Source organism: Oncorhynchus mykiss, chromosome 2 (genome assembly GCF_013265735.2).
Source record: "Oncorhynchus mykiss isolate Arlee chromosome 2, USDA_OmykA_1.1, whole genome shotgun sequence".
Taxonomy (NCBI): domain Eukaryota; kingdom Metazoa; phylum Chordata; class Actinopteri; order Salmoniformes; family Salmonidae; genus Oncorhynchus; species Oncorhynchus mykiss.
Genome location: NC_048566.1, coordinates 100,846,283 through 100,859,636, shown reverse-complemented (window position 1 = coordinate 100,859,636; position 13,354 = coordinate 100,846,283). Strand labels below are relative to the sequence as shown.

Genomic DNA, 13,354 nt, shown 5'->3' with positions numbered 1-13,354 from the left:
TGTTAAATCCACTTCAATCAGTGTAGTTGAAGGGGAGGATTTTTAAGAATTGAGACATGGATTGTGTGTGTGTGCCATTCTGAGTGTGATAAAAGATAGAAGTGCCTTTGAACGGGGTATGGTAGTAGGCTCCCAGGAGCACCAGTTTGTGTCAAGAACTGCAACGCTGCTGGGTTTTTTCACGCTCAACAGTTTCCCCTGTGAATCAAGAATGTTCCACCACCCAAAGGACATCCAGCCAACTGGACACAACTGTGGGAATCATTGTAGTCAACATGGGCCAGCATCCCTGTGGAACGCTTTCGACACCTTGTAGAGACAACATGGGCCAGCATCCCTGTGGAACGCTTTCAACACCTTGGAGAGTCAACAGGGGGCCAGCATCCCTGTGGAACGCTTTCAACACCTTGTAGAGTCCATCGTGCCCTGAAGAATTGAGGCTGTTCTGAGGGCAAAGTGTTCCTAATGTTTTGTACTCTTTTTGTATTTTCAACTTTTTTGAATGATATCCACTATGCATTTTGGGGTTTGTTATACTGCCTTGCCTGCCTAAGCTTTCAGATGTTGTACTACTGATTTATTGATATGACTGACAGCTGAACGACTAGACTGACTAGTCTTTCATGTTAGGTTAAACAAATTCCCCCTGGTATGACTCAGTAAATTAGAGGCACTTTTCCACTACGATGAAGTGACAGTGTTCTGGCTATGATTTTATTTACAGTAGGTTGGTTCACCTATTAAGTGCCCTCACATGCTGAGAGTTAAAAAAAATTAAATTAAAAAAATGTTGGTCGGAAAATATAGGCCTACTGTTGCTAATTGGTATTTTACACCTACAACCATGACATTGAATAAGAAAGATATAGACATCGTTGTTCAACTGCAATCTTGTGTTGATACTTGATAGGCTAAATGTGTGTGTGACGTTTCTATCAGGAAGTTAGCCCTAAAGTGGAATTTGTTTAAACAACACAGTTGTAGGTGTGTAACTGATGTTTCTATCAGGAAGTTAGCCCTAAAGTGGAATTTGTTTAAACAACACAGTTGTAGGTGTGTAACTGACGTTTCTATCAGGAAGTTAGCCCTAAAGTGGAATTTGTTTAAACAACACAGTTGTAGGTGTGTAACTGATGTTTCTATCAGGAAGTTAGCCCTAAAGGGGAATTTGCTTAACCAACAAAGTTGTAGGTTTTTAACTGACCGCTTTGTAATAGCAAATCTGGTAGTTGTAATGCCTTGGCTTAGTGATCAACAGCAAAGAAATGACTGGTCTGTTTTAGAAATAATTATATTGCACATTTTTTTTGTGTGTTTGGTCTCCTATGTGGACAACCAGTATTTAAATCCTAACTTTATCTCAGAAAGTATAATGGAAGGAATTGTTTTATTTCACAGGTGCAAACAGTCCAAAAGGCTTATAATTATTATTATGTGACAATGACAGTGCAACTTCACTATGTAAAGACTAACTCGGTTTCGTCTGTCTGACATAAGTGATAATCTGTTGGCAAAAGAGGGGTGATAGAACCGTAGGAACAGAGATAATCTGTTGGGGAAAGAGGATGATAGAACTGTAGAAACAGAGATAATCTGTTGGAGAAAGGGGGATGATAGAACTGTAGGAACAGAGATAATCTGTTGGAGAAAGGGGTGATAGAACCGTAGGAACAGAGATAATCTGTTGGGGAAAGGGGGGTGATAGAACTGTAGGAACAGAGATAATCTGTTGGGGAAAGGGGGGTGATAGAACTGTAGGAACAGAGATAATCTGTTGGGGAAAGGGGGTGATAGAACCGTAGGAACAGAGATAATCTGTTGGAGAAAGGGGTTATAGAACCATAGGAGCAGAGATAATCTTTTGTGGAATAGAACCGTAGGAACAGAGATAATCTGTTGGGGAATAGAACCGTAGGAACAGAGATAATCTGTTGGGGAAAGAGGGTGATAGAACCGTAGGAACAGAGATAATCTGTTTAGGAAAGAGGGTGATAGAACCGTAGAAACAGGGAATCTGTTGGGGAGGGGGTGATAGAACCGTAGAAGTAGAGATAATCTGTTGGGGAAGGGGGTGATAGAACTGAAGGAACATAGATAATCTTTCGGGGAATAGAATCTTAGGAACAGAGATAATCTGTTGGAGAAAGGGGGGTGGTAGAACCGTAGGAACAGAGATAATCTGTTCGGGAAAGGGGGTGATAGAACAGTAGGAACAGAGGTAATCTGTTGGGGAAAGGGGTGATAGAACCGTAGGAACAGAGATAATCTGTTGGGGAATAGAACCGTAAGAACAAAGATAATCTGTTGTGGAATAGAACCATAGGAACAGATAATCTGTTGGGGGAGGGGTGATAGAACCGTAGGAACAGAGATAATCTGTTGGGGAGGGGGTGATAGAACCGTAGGAACAGAGATAATCTGTTGGAGAAAGGGGTGATGGAACAGAGATAATCTGTCGGGGAGGGGGTGATAGAACTGTAGGAACAGAGATAATCTGTTGGGTTTGAGGGGTGATAGAACCGTAGGAACAGAGATAATCTGTTGGAGAAAGGGGTTATAGAACCATAGGAGCAGAGATAATCTGTTGGGGAATAGAACCGTAGGAACAGAGATAATCTTTTGGGGAAAGGGGTTGATAGAACCGTAGGAACAGAGATAATCTGTTGGGGAAAGAGGGTGATAGAACCGTAGACACAGAGATAATCTGTCAGGAGGGGGTGATTGAACTGTAGGAACAGAAATAATCTGTTGGGGGAGGGGATATAGAACTGTAGGAAAAGAGATAATCTGTTGGGGAAAGGGGGGTAATAGAACCGTAGAAACAGGGAATCTGTTGGGGAGGGGGTGATAGAACCGTAGAAGTAGAGATAATCTGTTGGGGAAGGGGGGAATAGAACCGTAGGAACAGAGATAATCTGTTGGGGAATAGAACCGTAGGAACAGAGATAATCTGTTGGGGGAGGGGTTATAGAACCGTAGAAGTAGAGATAATCTTTTGTGGAAGGGGATGATAGAACCGTAGGAACAGAGATAATCTGTTGGGAAAAGAGGGTGATAGAACCGTAGGAACAAAGATAATCTGTTGGGGAGGGGGTGATAGAACTGTAGGAACACAGATAATCTGTTGGAGAAAGGGGTGATAGAACCGTAGGAAAAGAGATAATCTGTTGGAGAAAGGGGTGATAGAACCGTAGGAACAGAGATAATCTTTTGGGGAGGGGGTGATAGAACCGTAGGAACAGAGATAATCTGTTGGAGAAAGGGGTTATAGAACCATAGGAGCAGAGATAATCTTTTGGGGAATAGAACCGTAGGAACAGAGATAATCTGTTGGGGAAAGGGGAGTGATAGAACCGTAGAAACAGGGAATATGTTTTGGAGGGGGTTATAGAACCGTAGAAGTAGAGATAATCTGTTGGGGAAGGGGGTGATAGAACCGTAGGAGCAGACATAATCTGTTGGGGAAAGAAGGTGATAGAACCGTAGAAACAGGGAATATGTTGAGGAGGGGGTTATAGAACCGTAGAAGTAGAGATAATCTGTTGGGGAAGGGGGTGATAGAACCGTAGGAACAGAGATAATCTGTTTGGGAAAGGGGGTGATAGAACCGTAGGAACAGAGGTAATCTGTTGGGGAAAGGGGTGATAGAACCGTAGGAACAGAGAATCTGTTGGGAAAAGAGGGTGATAGAACCGTAGGAACAGAGATAATCTGTTGGGGAAAGAAGGTGATAGAACCGTAGAAACAGGGAATATGTTGAGGAGGGGGTTATAGAACCGTAGAAGTAGAGATAATCTGTTGGGGAAGGGGGTGATAGAACCGTAGGAGTAGAGATAATCTGTTGGGGAATAGAACCGTAGGAACAGAGATAATTTGTTTGGAAGGGGTGATAGAACCGAAGGAACAGAGATAATCTGTTGGGGAGGGGATGATAGAAAATTAGGAACAGAGGTAATCTGTTGGAGAAAGGGGGGTGGTAGAACCGTAGGAACAGAGATAATCTGTTGGGGAAAGGGGGTGATAGAACCGTAGAAGTAGAGATAATCTGTTGGGGAAGGGGGTGATAGAACCGTAGGAACAGAGATAATCTGTTCGGGAAAGGGGGTGATAGAACCGTAGGAACAGAGGTAATCTGTTGGGGAATAGAACCGTAGGAACAGAGATAATCTGTTGGGGAATAGAACCGTAGGAACAGAGGTAATCTGTTGGGGGAGGGGTTGATAGAACCGTAGGAACAGAGATAATCTGTTGGAGAAAGGGGGTGATAGAGATAATCTGTTGGGGAAAGAAGGTGATAGAACCGTAGAAACAGGGAATATGTTGAGGAGGGGGTTATAGAACCGTAGAAGTAGAGATAATCTGTTGGGGAAGGGGGTGATAGAACCGTAGGAGTAGAGATAATCTGTTGGGGAATAGAACCGTAGGAAGAGAGATAATCTGTTGGGGAATAGAACCGTAGGAACAGAGATAATTTGTTTGGAAGGGGTGATAGAACCGAAGGAACAGAGATAATCTGTTGGGGAGGGGATGATAGAAAATTAGGAACAGAGGTAATCTGTTGGAGAAAGGGGGGTGGTAGAACCGTAGGAACAGAGATAATCTGTTGGGGAAAGGGGGTGATAGAACCGTAGAAGTAGAGATAATCTGTTGGGGAAGGGGGTGATAGAACCGTAGGAACAGAGATAATCTGTTCGGGAAAGGGGGTGATAGAACCGTAGGAACAGAGGTAATCTGTTGGGGAATAGAACCGTAGGAACAGAGATAATCTGTTGGGGAATAGAACCGTAGGAACAGAGGTAATCTGTTGGGGGAGGGGTTGATAGAACCGTAGGAACAGAGATAATCTGTTGGAGAAAGGGGGTGATAGAACCGTAGGAACAGAGATAAACTGTTGGGGTTGTGGGGTGATAGAACCGTAGAAACAGAGAATCTGTTGGGGAGGGGGTGATAGAACCGTAGGAACAGAGATAATCTGTTGGGGAAAGAGGGTGATAGAACTGTAGGAACAGAGATAATCTGTTGGGGAATAGAACCGTAGAAACAGAAATAATCTGTTGGGGAATAGAACCGTAGGAACAGAGATAATCTGTTGGGGAAAGAGGGTGATAGAACCGTAGGAACAGAGATAATCTGTTGGGGAAAGAGGGTGATAGAACCGTAGGAACAGAGATAATCTGTTGGGGAGGGGGTGATAGAACCGTAGGAACAGAGATAATCTGTTGGGGAAAGAGGGTGATAGAACCGTAGGAACAGAGATAAACTGTTGGGGAAAGAGGGTGATAGAACCGTAGAAACAGAGATAATCTGTCGGGAGGGGGTGATAGAACTGTAGGAACAGAGATAATCTGTTGGGGAAAGGGGGGGTGATAGAACCGTAGAAACAGGGAATCTGTTGGGGAGGGGGTGATATAACCGTAGGAACAGAGATAATCTGTTGGAGAAAGGGGTTATAGAACCATAGGAGCAGAGATAATCTTCTACTTCCGGCGCTCTTCTACTTCCGGCGCCGACAGAGATGGCCGCCTCGCTTCGCGTTCCTAGGAAACTATGCAGTTTTTTGTTTTTTTACGTGTTATTTCTTACATTAGTACCCCAGGTCATCTTAGGTTTCATTACATACAGTCGAGAAGAACTACTGAATATAAGATCAGCATCAACTCACCATCAGTACGACCAAGAATATGTTTTTCGCGACGCGGATCCTGTGTTCTGCCTTACAAACAGGACAACGGAGTGGATCCTATGCAGCGACCCAAAAAAACGACTCCGAAAGAGAGGGAAACGAGGCGGTCTTCTGGTCAGACTCCGGAGACGGGCACAGCGCGCACCACTCCCTAGCATTCTTCTTGCCAATGTCCAGTCTCTTGACAACAAGGTTGATGAAATCCGAGCAAGGGTAGCATTCCAGAGGGACATCAGAGACTGTAACGTTCTTTGCTTCACGGAAACGTGGCTTACTGGAGAGACGCTATCCGAAGCGGTGCAGCCAACAGGTTTCTCCACGCATCGCGCAGACAGGAAAAAACATCTTTCTGGTAAAAAGAGGGGCGGGGGCGTATGCCTTATGACTAACGTGACATGGTGCGATGAAAGAAACATACAGGAACTCAAATCCTTCTGTTCACCTGATTTAGAATTCCTCACAATCAAATGTAGACCGCATTATCTACCAAGAGAATTCTCTTCGATTATAATCACAGCCGTATATATCCCCCCCCAAGCAGACACATCGATGGCTCTGAACGAACTTTATTTAACTCTCTGCAAACTGGAAACAATTTATCCGGAGGCTGCATTCATTGTAGCTGGGGATTTTAACAAGGCTAATCTGAAAACAAGACTCCCCAAATTTTATCAGCATATCGATTGCGCAACCAGGGGAGGAAAGACCTTGGACCATTGTTACTCTAACTTCCGCGACGCATATAAGGCCCTGCCCCGCCCCCCTTTCGGAAAAGCTGACCACGACTCCATTTTGTTGATCCCTGCCTACAGACAGAAACTAAAACAAGAGGCTCCCACGCTGAGGTCTGTCCAACGCTGGTCCGACCAAGCTGACTCCACACTCCAAGACTGCTTCCATCACGTGGACTGGGAGATGTTTCGTATTGCGTCAGATAACAACATTGACGAATACGCTGATTCGGTGTGCGAGTTCATTAGAACGTGCGTTGAAGATGTCGTTCCCATAGCAACGATTAAAACATTCCCTAACCAGAAACCGTGGATTGATGGCAGCATTCGTGTGAAACTGAAAGCGCGAACCACTGCTTTTAATCAGGGCAAGGTGTCTGGTAACATGACCGAATACAAACAGTGCAGCTATTCCCTCCGCAAGGCTATCAAACAAGCTAAGCGCCAGTACAGAGACAAAGTAGAATCTCAATTCAACGGCTCAGACACAAGAGGCATGTGGCAGGGTCTACAGTCAATCACGGACTACAGGAAGAAACCCAGCCCAGTCACGGACCAGGATGTCTTGCTCCCAGGCAGACTAAATAACTTTTTTGCCCGCTTTGAGGACAATACAGTGCCACTGACACGGCCTGCAACGAAAACATGCGGTCTCTCCTTCACTGCAGCCGAGGTGAGTAAGACATTTAAACGTGTTAACCCTCGTAAGGCTGCAGGCCCAGATGGCATCCCCAGCCGTGCCCTCAGAGCATGCGCAGACCAGCTGGCCGGTGTGTTTACGGACATATTCAATCAATCCCTATACCAGTCTGCTGTTCCCACATGCTTCAAGAGGGCCACCATTGTTCCTGTTCCCAAGAAAGCTAAGGTAACTGAGCTAAATGACTACCGCCCCGTAGCACTCACATCCGTCATCATGAAATGCTTTGAGAGACTAGTCAAGGACCATATCACCTCCACCCTACCTGACACCCTAGACCCACTCCAATTTGCTTACCGCCCAAATAGGTCCACAGACGATGCAATCTCAACCACACTGCACACTGCCCTAACCCATCTGGACAAGAGGAATACCTATGTGAGAATGCTGTTCATCGACTACAGCTCGGCATTCAACACCATAGTACCCTCCAAGCTCGTCATCAAGCTCGAGACCCTGGGTCTCGACCCCGCCCTGTGCAACTGGGTACTGGACTTCCTGACGGGCCGCCCCCAGGTGGTGAGGGTAGGCAACAACATCTCCTCCCCGCTGATCCTCAACACTGGGGCCCCACAAGGTTGCGTTCTGAGCCCTCTCCTGTACTCCCTGTTCACCCACGACTGCGTGGCCACGCACGCCTCCAACTCAATCATCAAGTTTGCGGACGACACAACAGTGGTAGGCTTGATTACCAACAACGATGAGACGGCCTACAGGGAGGAGGTGAGGGCCCTCGGAGTGTGGTGTCAGGAAAACAACCTCACACTCAACGTCAACAAAACTAAGGAGATGATTGTGGACTTCAGGAAACAGCAGAGGGAACACCCCCCCATCCACATCGATGGAACAGTAGTGGAGAGGGTAGCAAGTTTTAAGTTCCTCGGCATACACATCACAGACAAACTGAATTGGTCCACTCACACAGACAGCATCGTGAAGAAGGCGCAGCAGCGCCTCTTCAACCTCAGGAGGCTGAAGAAATTCGGCTTGTCACCAAAAGCACTCACAAACTTCTACAGATGCACAATCGAGAGCATCCTGGCGGGCTGTATCACCGCCTGGTATGGCAACTGCACCGCCCTCAACCGTAAGGCTCTCCAGAGGGTAGTGAGGTCTGCACAACGCATCACCGGGGGCAAACTACCTGCCCTCCAGGACACCTACACCACCCGATGTCACAGGAAGGCCATAAAGATCATCAAGGACATCAACCACCCGAGCCACTGCCTGTTCACCCCGCTATCATCCAGAAGGCGAGGTCAGTACAGGTGCATCAAAGCTGGGACCGAGAGACTGAAAAACAGCTTCTATCTCAAGGCCATCAGACTGTTAAACAGCCACCACTAACACTGAGTGGCTGCTGCCAACACACTGACACTGACTCAACTCCAGCCACTTTAATAATGGGAATTGATGGGAATGATGTAAATATATCACTTGCCACATTAAACAATGCTACCTTATATAAATGTTACTTACCCTATATTATTCATCTCATATGCATACGTATATACTGTACTCTATATCATCGACGGTATCCTTATGTAATACATGTATCACTAGCCACTTTATACTATACTATGCCACTTTGTTTACATACTCATCTCATTTGTACATACTGTACCCGATACCATCTACTGTATCTTGCCTATGCTGCTCTGTACCATCACTCATTCATATATCCTTATGTACATATTCTTTATCCCCTTACACTGTGTACAAGACAGTAGTTTTGGAATTGTTAGTTAGATTACTTGTTATTACTGCATTGTCGGAACTAGAAGCACAAGCATTTCGCTACACTCGCATTAACATCTGCTAACCATGTGTATGTGACAAATAAAATTTGATTTGATTTGATTTGAATCTGTTGGGGAATAGAACCGTAGGAACAGAGATAATCTGTTGGGGAATAGAACCGTAGGAACAGAGATAATCTGTTGGGGGAGGGGTGATAGAACCGAATGAACGGAGATAATCTGTTGGGGGAGGGGTGATAGAACCGTAGGAACAGAGATAATCTGTTGGGGAGGGGGTGATAGAACCGTAGGAACAGCGATAATCGTTTGGGGAGGGGTGATAGAACCGTAGGAACAGAGATAATCTGTTGGAGAAAGGGGTTATAGAACCATAGGAGCAGAGATAATATTTTGGGGAATAGAACCGTAGGAACAGAGATAATCTGTTGGGGAATAGAACCGTAGGAACAGAGAATCTGTTGGGGGAGGGGTGATAGAACCGTAGGAACAGAGATAATCTGTTTGGGAAAGGGGGTGATAGAACCGTAGGAACAGAGATAATCTGTTGAGGAAAGAGGGTGATAGAACCGTAGGAACAGAGATAATCTGTTTGGGAAAGGGGGTGATAGAACCGTAGGAACAGAGATAATCTGTTGGGGAAAGAGGGTGATAGAACCGTAGAAACAGAGATAATCTGTCGGGGGAGGGGATATAGAACTGTAGGAAAAGAGATAAGCTGTTGGGGAATAGAACCGTAGGAACAGAGATAATCTGTTGGGGAATAGAACCGTAGGAACAGAGAATCTGTTGGGGGAGGGGTGATAGAAAGGGGGGTGGTAGAACCGTAGAAACAGAGATAATCTGTTGGAGAAAGGGGGTGATAGAACCGTAGGAACAGAGATAAACTGTTGGGGTTGGGGGGTGATAGAACCGTAGAAACAGAGAATCTGTTGGGGAGGGGGTGATAGAACCGTAGGAACAGAGATAATCTGTTGGGGAAAGAGGGTGATAGAACTGTAGGAACAGAGATAATCTGTTGGGGAATAGAACCGTAGGAACAGAGATAATCTGTTGGGGGAGGGGTGATAGAACCGAATGAACGGAGATAATCTGTTGGGGGAGGGGTGATAGAACCGTAGGAACAGAGATAATCTGTTGGGGAGGGGGTGATAGAACCGTAGGAACAGCGATAATCGTTTGGGGAGGGGTGATAGAACCGTAGGAACAGAGATAATCTGTTGGAGAAAGGGGTAATAGAACCATAGGAGCAGAGATAATATTTTGGGGAATAGAACCGTAGGAACAGAGATAATCTGTTGGGGAATAGAACCGTAGGAACAGAGAATCTGTTGGGGGAGGGGTGATAGAACCGTAGGAACAGAGATAATCTGTTTGGGAAAGGGGGTGATAGAACCGTAGGAACAGAGATAATCTGTTGAGGAAAGAGGGTGATAGAACCGTAGGAACAGAGATAATCTGTTTGGGAAAGGGGGTGATAGAACCGTAGGAACAGAGATAATCTGTTGGGGAAAGAGGGTGATAGAACCGTAGAAACAGAGATAATCTGTCGGGGGAGGGGATATAGAACTGTAGGAAAAGAGATAAGCTGTTGGGGAATAGAACCGTAGGAACAGAGATAATCTGTTGGGGAATAGAACCGTAGGAACAGAGAATCTGTTGGGGGAGGGGTGATAGAAAGGGGGGTGGTAGAACCGTAGAAACAGAGATAATCTGTTGGAGAAAGGGGGTGATAGAACCGTAGGAACAGAGATAAACTGTTGGGGTTGGGGGGTGATAGAACCGTAGAAACAGAGAATCTGTTGGGGAGGGGGTGATAGAACCGTAGGAACAGAGATAATCTGTTGGGGAAAGAGGGTGATAGAACTGTAGGAACAGAGATAATCTGTTGGGGAATAGAACCGTAGAAACAGAAATAATCTGTTGGGGAATAGAACCGTAGGAACAGAGATAATCTGTTGGAGAAAGGGGGGTGATAGAATCGTAGGAGCAGAGATAATCTGTTGGGGAATAGAACCGTAACAGAGATAATCTGTTGGGGAATAGAACCGTAGGAACAGAGATAATCTGTTGGAGAAAGGGGGGTGATAGAATCGTAGGAGCAGAGATAATCTGTTGGGGAATAGAACCGTAACAGAGATAATCTGTTGGGGAATAGAACCGTAGGAACAGAGATAATCTGTTGGAGAAAGGGGGGTGATAGAATCGTAGGAGCAGAGATAATCTGTTGGGGAATAGAACCGTAACAGAGATAATCTGTTGGGGAATAGAACCGTAGGAACAGAGATAATCTGTTGGAGAAAGGGGGGTGATAGAATCGTAGGAGCAGAGATAATCTGTTGGGGAATAGAACCGTAACAGAGATAATCTGTTGGGGAATAGAACCGTAGGAACAGAGATAATCTGTTGGAGAAAGGGGGGTGATAGAATGTATCTGAGTAACAGTTTATTATTATTATTTTAAAACAGAAGCAGCACACAAATATTTGATAATCAAAATAAACATTTAGGAGTTCTAACACACAATTTTTGCACACACAAGTGTATATACAGGTACTAGGCACATACACACCAACAATAGGCACAGAACATTACAGTACGTTACAGCACAATAACCAGTGACAGATACTGACTACATGAGGCTTGACAACAACACTCCCTATGCTGAGTTAGGATGCATCTTAAAACCAAATGGCACCCTATTCCCTATGTAGTGCACTACTTTAGACCAGAGCCCTATGGCACCCTATTCCCTATATATAGTGCACTACTTTAGACCAGAGCCCTATGGCACTCTATTCCCTATTAGGTGTGCACTAATTTTGATCAGGTGTGGTTATTAAAAGGGATTAGGATGCCATTTAGTCTGTGAGGTACAGGTTGCCACTGTAACACCCAATTATTTAAAACTAATTTTACACACACAACAAACGAGGCTGATGTATTATCAGGTGGGGGGTTGGTGTTGCGGTGAGGGGGTCTTATTATGGGCCAGACATATCGTGGTGGGAACACCATGGTTCATTACACAAACTGAGTCTGATGCTGCTGGTCTGCTCCGAGGCTGTCGCTGGGTGGTCTCTACAAACATATAAAAAAAAAACAACACAGACAATTATTACAACAAATGATGTATGAGGGATAGGAGGAAATTATGCTGACGATGGATAGGTTGACTAGGATAACTCTACTATAACAGTGTAGGGGGCTAGGATTCCTCTCTATAACAGTGTAGGGGGCTAGGATACCTCTACTAGAACAGTGTAGGGGGCTAGGATACCTCTACTAAAACAGTGTAGGAGACTAGAATACCTCTACTAAAACAGTGTAGGAGACTAGAATACCTCTACTAAAACAGTGTAGGAGACTAGAATACCTCTACTAGAACAGGGTATGAGACTAGAATACCTCTCTATAACAGTGTAGTTGCTAGAATACCTCTCTATAACAGTGTATGGGGGCTAGAATACCTATCTATAACGGTATAGGAGGCTAGAATACCTCTACTAGAACAGTGTAGGAGGCTAGAACAGTGTAGGAGTCTTGAATACCTCTCTAGAACAGTGTAGGAGGCTAGAATACCTCTACTAGAACAGTGTAGGAAGCTAGAATACCTCTACTAGAACAGTGTAGGAGGCTAGAATACCTCTACTAGAACAGTGTAGGAGGCTAGAACAGTGTAGGAGTCTTGAATACCTCTCTAGAACAGTGTAGGAGGCTATAATACCTCTACTAGAACAGTGTAGGAAGCTAGAATATCTCTACTAGAACAGTGTAGGAGACTAGAATACCTCTCTATAACAGTGTAGGTTGCTAGAATACCTCTCTATAACAGTGTATGGGGGCTAGAATACTTATCTATAACGGTATAGGAGGCTAGAATACCTCTACTAGAACAGTGTAGGAGGCTAGAATACCTCTACTAGAACAGTGTAGGAGGCTAGAATACCTCTACTAGAACAGTGTAGGAGGCTAGGCAAGATTACTTATACTGTAAAAGTGTAGGAGGCTAGGTTTGAATACCTCTAGTAGAACAGTGTAGGAGGCTAGAATACCTCTACTAGAACAGTGTAGGAAGCTATAATACCTCTACTATAACAGTGTAGGAGGCTAGAATACCTCTACTATAACAGTGTAGGTTGCTAGAATACCTCTCTATAACAGTGTATGGGGGCTAGAATACTTATCTATAACGGTATAGGAGGCTAGAATACCTCTACTAGAACAGTGTAGGAGGCTAGAATACCTCTACTAGAACAGTGTAGGAGGCTAGAATACCTCTACTAGAACAGTGTAGGAGGCTAGGCAAGATTACTTATACTGTAAAAGTGTAGGAGGCTAGGTTTGAATACCTCTAGTAGAACAGTGTAGGAGGCTAGAATACCTCTACTAGAACAGTGTAGGAAGCTATAATACCTCTACTATAACAGTGTAGGAGGCTAGAATACCTCTACTAGAACAGTGTAGGAGGCTAGAATACCTC

General features: G+C 44.8%; 2 protein-coding genes across 2 annotated transcripts in view; both read right to left on the bottom strand.

The window, feature by feature from the left end:
• Positions 1 to 374: 374 nt before the first annotated feature.
• On the bottom strand, positions 375 to 11,463 carry LOC118936893. Its single transcript, XM_036934538.1, has 3 exons — positions 11,448 to 11,463; positions 8,982 to 9,570; positions 375 to 5,474 (listed from the first exon to the last, which is right to left on the bottom strand). Exons 1-3 carry the CDS (start codon positions 11,461 to 11,463, stop codon positions 3,386 to 3,388), a joined length of 2,694 nt encoding a protein of 897 aa, XP_036790433.1. The 3' UTR covers positions 375 to 3,385.
• LOC110502612 (potassium voltage-gated channel subfamily C member 1) overlaps positions 11,296 to 13,354 on the bottom strand; it is a 62,811-nt gene continuing 60,752 nt past the window's right edge. Inside the window, exon 5 of the mRNA XM_036961073.1 lies at positions 11,296 to 11,952. Within this exon, the coding sequence (XP_036816968.1) occupies positions 11,819 to 11,952 (134 nt within the window). The 3' untranslated portion in view covers positions 11,296 to 11,818. The remainder of the gene's footprint in view (positions 11,953 to 13,354) is intronic.